At 35.7% G+C, this 13,261-nt stretch overlaps 1 protein-coding gene across 6 annotated transcripts in view; it reads left to right on the top strand.

The window, feature by feature from the left end:
* Positions 1-1,946: 1,946 nt before the first annotated feature.
* LOC136032905 (G-protein-signaling modulator 2-like) overlaps positions 1,947-13,261 on the top strand; it is a 97,157-nt gene continuing 85,842 nt past the window's right edge. The window contains exon 1 of one of the 6 annotated variants that reach the window (XM_065713357.1): positions 1,947-1,984. In XM_065713357.1, the coding sequence (XP_065569429.1) occupies positions 1,974-1,984 (11 nt within the window). In that variant the 5' untranslated portion in view covers positions 1,947-1,973. Of the gene's footprint in view, positions 2,135-6,871; positions 6,901-13,261 lie in introns of those variants that run through there. The other 5 variants (XM_065713366.1, XM_065713384.1, XM_065713376.1 and 2 more) reach the window with 5 other exon arrangements.

The following is a 13,261-nucleotide window of genomic DNA, read 5'->3' as shown; positions in this document are numbered from 1 at the left end:
AAAGAAAATAAATGGTATATTGAGGCCATTTCTTCTTTACGATGTGAAGCACTACAAGGTTGCGTCTAACCTGTGTGAACATTTGGAATATTATCATTACGTATTTTTGCTGTATGAAAGTTTGGTCGAATGATTTCCGTGTTGTTCTAATTGCATAGTTGATTTAAACCCTTTTTCATGTTAATACCTCTTCTTACCGTAGTCTTTTCACCTTGAAATATATATGTCATTGTATAGAGGGCAATCTACCTTTCTTGGTTTCGTCTTCGGCTGCCTTTGGGCTTACACTCTAAGAAAAAAAAATATAGTTATAAAAATTGCCACATGGCGAAGCAAAAACCCACATTTGACAGTATGTGTTTCTCTACTATTTGTAGTTCTATAGGTAAACAACAACTAGGGCCCTTTTTTGTATCATAGCCCTGTCAACCAAACAAGTCATTGGTTTTCCTTGTAAATATTTTTTTAAGACCACAATGCTCTTCCATTTAAAATTTAAGTGAGAAAAACTGGTCTAGTTAATTAAACAGGGAATAAAATTTACTAAGAACATGCTAAAAACAAAAAAAAAATTGAAAATTCCTAATGTTTCAACTCCACATCCGAAAGCCTTTGTCAATGGGGAGAAGAAAAAAAAGAGAGAAAAAACAAAAAACAACAGAACAAGATAACTTTGAAGAGCACACTGCCTTCCTATGACAAAGATATAGCAATTCAAAAAAGGGATGGAACCTTTTAATCGACTGTGAAACAGACATGAAATTTTAACTGAATTTTTCAGAGATATATACAATGTCCATCATCAGCAGTAGGATGGTATACTTTTGGATATTTTTTTTTTATTGTATGTTTTTGGCTAAATTTTGAAGAAATATTGGTTCACATTTGTGAACTCAAATCTCCAAACTGAATATCGCTATAGTTGTCAGATACTTGGCGTATGCGTGATCACGTCAAAAGCATAATTATCTTTAGCATAATATTGAGAAAATGTAAAGTTGCCAAAATTTATTAAAATGTAAACTGAATTTAATGAAGTCACAAAGTAACAGAAAGATCACTTTCCTAAAATACCATGGTAAATGTGCCATTAATTCATGATTCCATTATTGTAACGTATGCTTGTTAAGTAGTTTTCTTACAAATGATGGACACCGTATATGTGTTCGAAATATTCAGTTAAAATTTTGTTTTTGTTTCACTGTCGATTAAAAGGTTTCATCCTTAATTTGAACTGTCACCTTATCTACGACGGAAAAAGAAAAAAAAGGACAATTAAATCATTGAAACTCACTTTCTAAAATATTTCCAGAACTGTGGATATGCAATTTTCTATTTAGTCACCGACAATGGTATATTACTAGCACAGCAGAAATATTTTTTTTTTTTAATGGTGAAATCGCAAATGATATTTTCTAAATAATTCCACACCTGCAAAAACTGTATATGACAGCTTAATCACCGACAACAGTATCTCACAAGCGCAACGGATATATTCCCTCTTTTTAGAGTCAGATTGGCAAATGAGATAATCAAAAACAATTCCAGAACTGCAAAAACTGTAATATATGGCCTAATCACAAGTAACCGTATGTCACTACTATAACACATATATCTCCTCTTTAAAGTTAGATTCTCAAAATCAAATTCTTACTATTTACAGTGAGCTTACTGAATGTGTTATTGTCACTGGATGATTTGTAACATGATCCATGAGACAACTTGAATGCTTTTAGTAGCTGAGCCTCAAAGATTGGTTCTTTTCTTTTAGTGTTGCCAGTCTTTCAGTGGCTGAGTGGGTGCCATAAAATTTTTATTAGTGTGGGACAACCCATTGCATATAGTTTCTAAGCATTCCAAGCTTTCGGCACGGATATCAGAACTTTAACATTGTCGCACAGCAAAGGCTAAAATTTCGCTTTCTCGACTGTCATTGTTCAACGTTGACTACGATCACGTATCAATGGGCAATCATGCGCTATATGTATGGCTGATAATTTAAAATTTTAATTTTGCTGGGAGTTGCTAGAGTGAAGACAACTGCAATTCAGCAATTTTAACTTGCATGTAGTTTTGACCTTACAACTAAAGTAAAACAATCTAAAGGAGTATTAGTTTTGTTTGAAAACCAGAAGTTAGTCACTATGAATTACCTTAGGCTAGTATGAAATTTACCAGTGGTGAATGACCTTGTTTCAAAATGATATGACGCTTTCATATTTTTATTAAGAAAAAAAAGAAATTACCCTTGACTCTTGATTTTGAGAATAATTTTTTGGTAAATTCTGAGATACTTCCATTAGCCTGTTTAGCTACAAATTAGGTGAATACAGGGTTAAATTTAGGGGACTATAAGTGGCAAGCACCCTATGCATTATGCCAAGGGATAGCAAAAATTCTCAAATTAAATTATCTTTGGGCAATAATTGTTTATATTTACAGTATTGATGATGCCATTGGGGGTAGCAAAGTTTAATTCACCCCCTCTCCAAGAAAACTAAACTCCAGCTCTTGGTGAATATACATCTTAATGTTTTCTTATGATCTTTCAAAACATAATAATCATTTTACTCATAAATATATTTTATTTCATAATATGCAGAAAAATTATAGTTAATACATTGTGACTACAGATTCTTTATACATTACTTGTCTCCCCTCCAAATGTAAAAATATATATTAAAATTACATATTTCCAAGGTGTTTTGGTTCTTAATTTCACCAATGTCACTTCAAGTTACAGATTGCCCGCACAGGGTTGAACTAGAGTAATAATAGCAGCTCAAAGTAACCCTGCAATTTTTAAAATATTTGTATCTTGTCTATTAAAATAAACCATGATGAAAAAATACCTCTGGATTATAGAACTGAACAAAATGAAATTAGGCTACAATCATTATTATATTTGCAAAGACCACAAAAAGGCACCAAGTGGTATGTTCATGTAGGTCATATCTCAGTAAGACAAATATATCCAAATTTCCCATCTTTCTTTACATCTTCATGAAAAAGAATTTTAGAACAAATATTGCCTCTATTCATTTTGTGAATTTAAAGATTTGTAAATTGTCTATTGAAACAATTTGTGATGAAACAATGCCTCTGGATTATAGAACTAAACAAAAATGAAATTACAATTAAATAATAAATTTTAACCAATATTTTAATGTTCTTTCTATTGCAAAAATAAGAGAAAAATGTCTCACCTTTAAGGATTTATAAAGTTCTTATAATTCAATTACCAAGTAACACAATTGTTATATTTGCAAAGAGCTTAAAAAAAGGCACCAAGTGGTATGTTCTTGTAAAGTTATGTACTATTTTTTTTTTGCCTTTTCACATTCTTTTTGCTATTGGGTATATAAATAATAGAACACCAATTTTGATGCTTGAGTACAGATTGGTAGCAACCATTGCATTTGGAAAGGGGGTTAAATAGATAATTCAAATTTTTTTTTTATTAGTGATGTCTTCTTCATGTGACAGTTCTTCATATGTAACCATGCACTTTTGTAATCTAAAAGAGCAATCAGGCTCTCCCCTTCTGAAAGGGCAGATATTAGCCTAGGCTGAGTGCAAAGCCTCAGAAGGAGGTAGTTTAATAACAGTATTTGTTCTCTTTAGTGGGTTTCTGTAAATTATATTTTCACTTGCTTCTATTTTCATCCTTACTTTTCAGAGGTTTGTGATTTGACCTAGGGATTTATTGTCATAAGATGACAAGATTATCATGATTGCATCAGTAGCTGCAACCTATTAAAGAGCAAACTGCATACCATAGTAACTAAAACTTTAAAAATAGTGTTTGAAAAAAAGCAACAGCAAAGCTTTCTGCTAGAAAAAAATGGTATTTGAAGCTGATTTAAGAATAGTAACTATTATTTCAGCTAATCTTAATAGTAAGTCTTATTTCAAAACCAAATCAGTGGGATTTTGAATAAGAGCCCAAAATCCCCTAAAAGTAGTTTCAAATCAAAATGAAAAATGTATCATTGTAATCACTCTGGTCAATAACCATGGTCTAGACAATTACAGTCCCATACCACATATAATAAGGAAAATCATGCAGAGGCAGCACACACATGTCTTCATTTCCCCCTTCTCCTTTTTTAAAGGGATACGCTCCCTGGGGTGATTTTATCAAAGCAGTGAATAGTAAAACTTTTGGAGTGGGCTAATTTGAATGGGCAACATAATCTTTTGTGCCTAATTTTTCAATAACAGAAGACATTTATCCACAGTAAAGTAGCAGTTTTAGCCTTTCTGTGTCCACAAAATGTAAATTGTTGCTGAAAAAGGCTTACAATTTCAATAGCAAGAAATACAAATTTTTCATGATATCAAATTGGTTTTTCTTGCTATGAAACACTTAACTTGATGTTCTGAGTAATCACTCTTGATATGATAGTTGGTAGATAAAAGTTTTATAATATGGTGTAAATACTGTAGATGTTCTGAGTAATCACTCTTGATATGATAGTTGGTAGATAAAAGATTCATAATATGGTGTAAATACTGTAGTGAATTCCATGTTTAGTCATAAATTATCAGCTGATTATAGAATGAATTCAACAGTAATCAGTTCTGCAAAAAATGTATCTTAAAGCCCACTCCTTGTTAAAAAAGTATATATCATTGGTGGGGGGGGGGCTAATTTGGAAAAATTAGGTATTTTTAACTTTGGAATGGCTGAATGGATCTTAATAAAATTTGATATTTAGAAAGATATTGTGTCTCAGAGCTTGTAGCCCAACTGGATTGGGTGACATTGGGTAAGTTGGAGGGGAAACCTAAAATCTTGGAAAACACTTAGTATGGAGGGATCAGGATGAAACTTGGTGGGAAAAATAATCACAAGTCCTAGATACATGATTGACATAACCAGAACGGATACACTCTCTTTGGGGGAATTGTGGGGGAGGACTAATTCTGAAAATTAGTAAAAATGAGGTATTTTTAGCTTACAAAGGAGTGATTGAATCTTAATGAAATTTCATATTTAGAAGGACCTTGTAACTCAAATTTCTTATTTTAAATTTTTGATCAGATCCAGTGTCATTGGGGGGTTGGGGGGGGGAGGGAAAGAAATCTTGGAAAACACTTAGAATGGAGAGATCAGGATGAAACTTTGTGGGAAGAATAAGCAAAAGTCCAAGATACGTGACTGACATAACCAGACCGGATCCACTCTCTTTGGGGGAGTTGGGGGGGGGGGGGTGAATTCGGAAAAATAGAAAAAATTAGGCATTTGTAACTTACAAACATTTGGTCAGATCTTACTGAAATTTGATATTTAGAATAATCTTGTGCCTAATAGCTCTTATTTGAAATCCCGACCAGATCCGTTGACATTGGGGAGAATCGGAAGGGGAAACTGGAAATCTTATGTGTCAGATGCTTGGATCTGGGGACATAGGGAACCATAGGGGGAAAACAGAAATCTTGGAAAAACTCTTAGAGTTGAGAGATCTGGATGAAACTTGATGGTAAGAATAAGCACAAGTTTTAGATAGGTGTTTGATATTACTGGAATGGGTTTACTCTCTTTGGTTGAGTTAGGGAGGATTTCCAGTGCTTTGGCGAGTTTGGTGCTTCTGGACATGCTAGGACAATGAAAAATGGTAGCTGTGTCAAGGACTTAAACAAATTGACTGGATAACAGTCTTTTTACCGATTCGATGATCTGGGGGGGGGCTGGAGGGAGAGGAAAAATTGAAAATATAAGGTATATTTAACTTACCAATGGGTGTTTGGATCTTAATGAAATTTGATATTTAGAAGAACCTCGTGTTTCAGAGCTTTTATTTTAAATCTCAACCATATCTGCTGATATTGGGGGAATTCAAGGGGGAAACAGGAAATCATAGAAAACGCTTATAGAATGGGGAGATCAGGATGATACTTGGTGGGAAGAATAAGCACAACTCCTAGATACTTGGTTGACTTAACTGGACTGAATCCGCTCTCTTTGGGGGAGTTGGGAAGGGTATTAATTCAGAAAAATTGAGGTATTTTAACTTAAGAACAGGTTGTTGGATATTAATGAAATTTGATATTTAGAAGAAACTCATGTCTCACAGCTCCTATTTTAAATCTTGACCAGATCTGGTGACATTGGGGGGAGTTTCAGGGGGAAACCAGAAATCTTGGAAAACGCTTAGAGTGGAGAGATCAGGATGAAACTTGTTGGGTTGATAAGCAAATGTCGTAGATATACATGACTGACATAACTGGACTGGATCCACTCTCTTTGAGGGAATTAGGGGGATGGGGTCCAGTGCTTTGGCAAGTTTGGTGCTTCTGGATGTGCTAGGACAATGAGCATTGGTATGTGTGTCAGAGACCTGCACAAATTGACTTGATAAAGTCGTTTTTTTAGTCGTCTTTTTTAGAGCTCATGCCATATGAGCTCTTGGCTCTTAGCTCTTCTGACCTCGTCACAAGTCCCATATGAGCTCTTAGCTTTTGTTGATTTTCACTGTTATTCAATAAATTCAAAGGAATGTTTTTCACAGAAAACCATTTATTATCTTACCTTCATTTCTAATGAGGCAGACAATATGGGAAAGCCATATCGTACATCCTTACTATAGGTAGCACTTTTGATTGTTTTGGTCCTTAATTGGAGACATCTTATTAAAACACCCAGTTTAAAATTGGAATAATATTGATCAATAAAAATCACATTAAAGTTACATATATTGCTGATTGTGAAAAAGGCTGTAAATTTATGCTGACTGAAGAAATTACTATATTCTCTACCTTGCAAAAACTTCTCATCATTTTCTCACTATAACCTCTATTAGTTTTTTATCTTTCAGAACTGTCAAGACAGAGCCTTTGTCTTTATTAATTAATGCAATGCAAGAAAATCTCTCCCTTTTCTATGTATCGCTGCTGGTAATTTGATTTTTCTAAGCCCTTAGTCATTTTAGTTTTTTAAGTATTGTTTTATTTTGGTGGTGGTGGGGGGGTGTATGGATTGGTTTTATAATGGTTATGACCACATTGATTGATGTGTGAGCTATAACTGCTCCTAACTATATATAAAGCAGGGTTGTATCTGGATTTTCTTCTGGGTGGGGGGTGACTTTCAAACAGATTTTCGTTTTGGGGGAGGGTAGGACTAAATAAAAAGTTCAAAAATATACAAAATTTGGTTATATGCATTTTTGTTACACTTTTCCAAGCCAGACAAACATTTCAGAGAAAACTTTAAACACCCTACGCCCCTAGATATTGTCTTGATATAGAGTCTGACTATTGCAGTGTATGTCTGTAAATCTAATTGTCAATTTAGCATTTCTAGATAAAGCATTGCTAATCCTTTTTGGCTTGTCTAACTTTGCATAGAAGGTATAATTAGAATTCAAAAGCATAATGAACAATGACTCCCAAGAATTCTTGAATCATCAATTCTGTTAAAAATATTGTAAAATTATAGTACTAGTCATAGAATTATTGAAATTTGGTTTATTAATGGTTAAAGGTAAATGACTTAATGCTTATTGCAGTTAGATTCTTGTTTCTTTTCACATGTCCAGAGTGAGAAAGGGCTTCACTCTTTCTGTAAATCATTTTACTTTGTGATAAGATAAAAATCTAAGCAGTGGAAGCAAATTTGGATTGTATTTGGAAAACATTCCAGCAGTAGAAGCAAATATTTAATCTGGTGCAAGATTGAAGGTCTTCAACCTAAGACAGACTGAGTGGTTAAAAGTTTGGATGAGCCTCAGTATGTACTAGAGGGTGGAACCCTTCCACATCGTTTTCCTTGAGAGGAATGCAGTACATATGCGTGTATCTGCACCCAAATTGTTGAATATGTAAATGGATGCACTTTCATAGCATTTGATGGATATTTATCTGGACCCTGAATCAAAGATGTGACGCATGGGAGGAGGATCAGGTCTGAAGGCCGTCCCATGATCAGCACCCAACTGCAGATGCCTTGCTTAGTAAAGAAAATATTGATTTCCTTAGCAACACAGAAACAAGCAGGCAACCATCAGCATGCTGTCCAGCTACCTTAATGATGTTGTATGTAAAATATACCGGTTGCCAGCCAATGCTGACCTGCTGATTGTGATGACTGCAGTTGAGTTGGCAGGATGCCAACCCACTGGCTTAATAGGAGAAGATACAGAGTTACTAGTCCTTTTACTGTACCACACAAAACAAGCCTGTTAACTAATATTTTTACATTCCAACTCGAAGTCACAGAAAGCTGGAGGCCATCTGTGGGATATATTAGCAACTAAACGGAAACTTGGTGACACCCTTTGCAACCAAATTCTTTTCCTCCATGCCTTTCTTGGATGCGATTTTACTTCGCGAATTTATGGCATAGGCAATTGTCTTGGCAATAGGTAATAGGTCTTGTTTTCAATAAAGTGCAAATAAGACTCTGGTCTTGAGAAGGCACTGGGGTGTTATCAGCCCTACGCACGTTAATGTTTGTTCGTTTATAGTTTGACTAAGTTATTTCTTGTAATTTCTGTTTGTTCTTAGTTTCATTTATTTATAGATAGTGATTTATGTTAGCTGTACACTTGGAATACTATTTGGCTTTATTTCTGCTCATTTTTGTCTTAAAAGAACTCTTTACTTTTTTTGAAAAAGTTTTTTAGATTCATTTCTGTTCGTTTTTTATTTTTGTAGTCTTTTTCATGAAAAAAAATATAACATTTTACATCTTTGCAGTTTGTTTCTATAAGAATACATAGTATGGGTTGCTATTTGTATGTTCGATTCAAAACCAACTGAAATTATAGTTGCACCGTTTTGACATTCCTTATACACATAATGTGTTTTGGTTTAGAATAGTGAAGCTGTAATGACATTGACGACACCCAAATTCCTCCAATCCAACGACCCCCATATCCCAACAAATCCAGCGACGGCCATATCCGTTTGAATTCCGACCCAGGCATTTTTTTTAAAAATTTCAAAACTTAAAACTCCCCGTTTTAACTTAGGAGAGCACACACGTGGGTGTTATGCAATGACGGTTCAGACTATGGGTGTGACGCAATCCAGCGTGACTTGCTAGATTTATTGGGAATGACGTAATGGCAGCGCACACATGAGGTTTTACGTAATGACAGCACGCACATGGGTGTTACATAATACTTTAAGATACTTTGGTCAGGATTTTATTTTTCTTTCAAGGTGTTTATTTTTCTTCTTTTAAAGCGTTTAATTTTCCTGGATTTCATTCTCCTTCAAGCCCTTTTTTCTTTCAAGGGTTTTTGTTTTGTTTTTTAAATTTCATTTTCTTTCATCTTTTTTTCTCAGTGAACTTTTATTCGAATATATAGAGAAAGAGAGATTTCCCTTACCACCAGACATGAGCCTTAGCTAACTGGACCTGCAAACTATTCATATTATTTTGATTCGAGGAATACTTTCTACATCATAACTTATTGCACGCAAGGAGAATCTCCTGTTCACGCATACTAGAACGATTAAATGATTCACATGTTTCTAACCCTTTGGACATGAGAGCACAAGCATCCCAATGCTCTTGATTTTTGCTCTGCTAGATAAACCTGCATGTTGCAGCATTGTTAATTTTCTAATGTAACCTAGACAGGCTAAGTTACAAAGCATATGTTACATGGCACTGGCGTTAAATATTTCATTACGTAAATGTTTGCGTATTGAAGTTTTATTCTTGAACAAGAAATCTTAAAGACACACACTTTTATTGTATACACAACTTTTATCAATAAAAAAAAATTACAATAATTGTTAAAACATAGAAAAAACAATTAAAACACAACAAAATAAAAATAAAACGTGAAAAAATTATAATGTATAAAATAAAAGCAACAAAGAACCATGAATTAAAGAAAGATGGGAAGCCTAACAATCGATTCTAGAGGCGAGAGTTGTTATTAGAGATAAATTTAAGTCATATTAAGTTGTATTTCCGAGAGGTTTTAACGGGAATGCATCATTTCTATTAGGCGCACTGGCAAGAAAGAGACATTTTTGCATTCAGTTATTTCTGAAAGGTGTTAATGAAATTGCCATGTTTCTTTGAGCCAAGACAATGCATATTCTTGCCACCATGACAATATGTGGCTAGCCCATGCTAGCAAATAATTCGAGAGGGTGAGGGTTGTTATTAGAGGTAAAGTTTTATTTACGCTTTAGTCACGCTTTACAAAGCTCCTATAAGCACAAAGAAAAGAATTTTGCATTTTTTTTCCAAGAAGAAAGATCACGGATGCATATTTCCTGTGGGACAGTCTTTTTGGCTAAAATTAATGTCGATGTTAACCTTTAATTTTTAAGACTAAAGCAACTTTGAAAATCAATTCGCTACCATACGACATTGCTGCCTCTGAAACTCGAGGCTCAGTATGCATACAGATTTAATATTAGAATTTTCACACAATGGCTTTTTTGACTTCTTTTGGCTAGAAGTGTTGTTTTGCACCACAAAAGGCTCAAAACGCCGCTTTGCTCTGGGATAGTCTTTTTGGTTAAAATAAAAGTCAATGTTACCTGGTTATTTTCTTGGTCTACCTGCACCTTTAAAAACAAAGCGCTAACGTACGACATTACTGTCTCTGAAACTCGAGGTTCAATATGCATATCAATTTTTATGGCACTTGGTATTAACCAAGTGACATATAGCAGTCGCCAATTCTGTCGGTCTGTCGGTCTGTCTGTCGGTCTGTCTGTCGGTCTGTCTGTCGGTCTGTCTGTCGGTCCCGGTTTTGCTACTTTAGGCACTTCCAGGTAAGCTAGGACGATGAAATTTGGCAAGCGTATCAGGGACCGGACCAGATTAAATTAGAAATAGTCGTTTTCCCGATTTGACCATCTGGGGGGGAGTGGGGGCCCGGTTAATTCGCAAAAAATAGAAAAAATGAAGTATTTTTAACTTATCAGCGGGTATTTGGATCTTAATGAAATTTGATGTTTGGAATGATATTGTGTCTTAGAGCTGTTATTTTTAATCCCGACCGGATCTGATGACATTGGGGGGAGTTGGAGGGGGAAAACCTAAAGTCCCGGTTTTGCTACTTTAGGCACTTCCAGGTAAGCTAGGACGATGAAATTTGGCAAGCGTATCAGGGACCGGACCAGATTAAATTAGAAATAGTCGTTTTCCCGATTTGACCATCTGGGGGGGGGGAGAAGGGGCCGGTTAATTCGGAAAAATAGAAAAAATGAAGTATTTTTAACTTATGAGCGGGTGATTGGATCTTAATGAAATTTGATGTTTGGAATGATATTGTGTCTCAGAGCTCTTATTTTAAATCCCGACTGGGTCTGATGACATTGGGGGGAGTTGGAGGGGGGAAACCTAAAATCTTGGAAAACACTTAGAGTAGAGGGATCGGGATGAAACTTGATGGGAAAAATAAGCGCAAGTCCCAGATACATGATTGACATAATTGGAACTTATTTGCTCTCTTTGGGGTAGTTGGGAGGGGGGGAGTAAGTCTTAAAAATTAGAAAAATGAGGTATTTTCAACTTACGAACGGGTGATCGGATCTCAATGAAATTTGATGTTTAGAAGGATATCGTGTCTTAGAGCTCTTATTTTAAATCCCGACCAGATCTGGTGATGGGGGCGGGGAGTTGGGAGGGGGAAACCTAAAACTTGGAAAACTCTTAGAGTGGAGGGATCGGGATGAAACATGGTGGGAAAAATAAACACAAGTCCTAGATAGATGATTGACATAAACGGAACGGATCCGCTCTCTTTTGGGTAGTTGGGGGGGGGGGGTTAATTCTGAAAAATTAGAAAAAATGAGGTATTTTTAACTTACGAATGGGTGATTGGATCTCCATGAAATTTGATTTTTAGAAGGATATCGTGGCTCAAAGCTCTTATTTTAAATCCTGACCGGATCTGGTGACATTGGGGGAAGTTTGGGGTGGGGAGACCTAAATTGATGGGAAACCCTTAGATTGGAAGGATTGGGATGAAACTTGATTGGAAAAATAAGCAAAAGTCTTGCATACGTAATTTACATAATTGGAACGGATCCGCTCAATTGCGGGGGGGGGGGGGGTAATTCTGAAAAATAAGAAAAATAACGTATTTTTAACTTACGAAGGAGTGATCGGATCTTCATGAAACTTCATATTTAGAAGGACCTCGTAACTCTGATATCTTATTTTAAATCTCAACCGGATCAAACGTAATTGAGGGGGGGGCAGTTGGGGGACCGGAAATCTTAGAAAATACTTAAAGCGGTGAGATCAGGATGAAACTGGATGGGAAGAATAGAAACCTGTCTAAGATACGTGACTGACATAACTGGACCGGATCTGCTCTCTTTGGTGGAATTGGGAGGGGGGAGGTAATTTTGAAAATTGAGGTATTTGTAACTTACGAAAGGGTGACCAGATCTTAATGAAATTTGATATTTAGAAGGATCTTGTGCTATAAAGTTTAACTTTAGGTTCTGACCTTCTCACAAGTGCCAAATGAGCTCTTGGCTCTTGGCTCTTCCGACCTCGTCCAAATGAGCTCTTGGCTCTTCCGACCTCGTACCATATGAGCTCTCGGCTCTTCCGACCTCGTCACAAGTGCCATATGAGCTCTTAGCTCTTGTTGATAATTCTAAATCAATTAACTATTTCAAAAATTTTCATATGGCATTACTGTCTTTGAAATTCGAGGCTCAATATTTGTATAAGTTTTCGATAATTCTAAGTCAATTGATTATTTCCAAAAATTTGATACAACAGCTTTTTGACCTTTTTTGGCTAGAAATGTTGTTTTGCATCACAAAATTGCTGAAAATGCCGCTTTGCTATTGGACAGTCTTTTTGGCTTAGATTTAATGTCAATGTTACCCGTCTTTTTGTAGGATTTACCTTACCTTAGATCTTAGTTCCTATACTGCCTCCAGAGGAACACAGGGTGTCGGTGAGTAGCCTCCAATCTTTCCTCACGTGAGCCGCTACATATATATCTTCCCATCCTGGAATGAGACTCGTCGGAAGGGCTCTTCTGTCACGTTTACCTTTCTTTCACCTTTCCTCGGTGACGGGTGCCTTTGGGTTGCCAGTAGAGGAGATTTCTGGAAGTCTGTGATCTGGCATACAGAGGATGTGTCCAAGGTATCGCCATCTCCGTTGTCATACAACGGTTCTACGACTATCAGCACCTTTAGAAACGAATGTGCTGGCGTACGGCATTATTGCCTCTGAAACTCGAGGTTCAATATACATAAACTACGAAAAATCAAAACTAAACTTACTAAATCATATGTTTACAGCACCACT

The sequence above is a fragment of the Artemia franciscana genome, chromosome 1 (genome assembly GCF_032884065.1).
Source record: "Artemia franciscana chromosome 1, ASM3288406v1, whole genome shotgun sequence".
NCBI classification, from domain to species: Eukaryota; Metazoa; Arthropoda; class Branchiopoda; order Anostraca; family Artemiidae; genus Artemia; species Artemia franciscana.
This window is presented reverse-complemented; position numbering and strand designations above follow the sequence as displayed.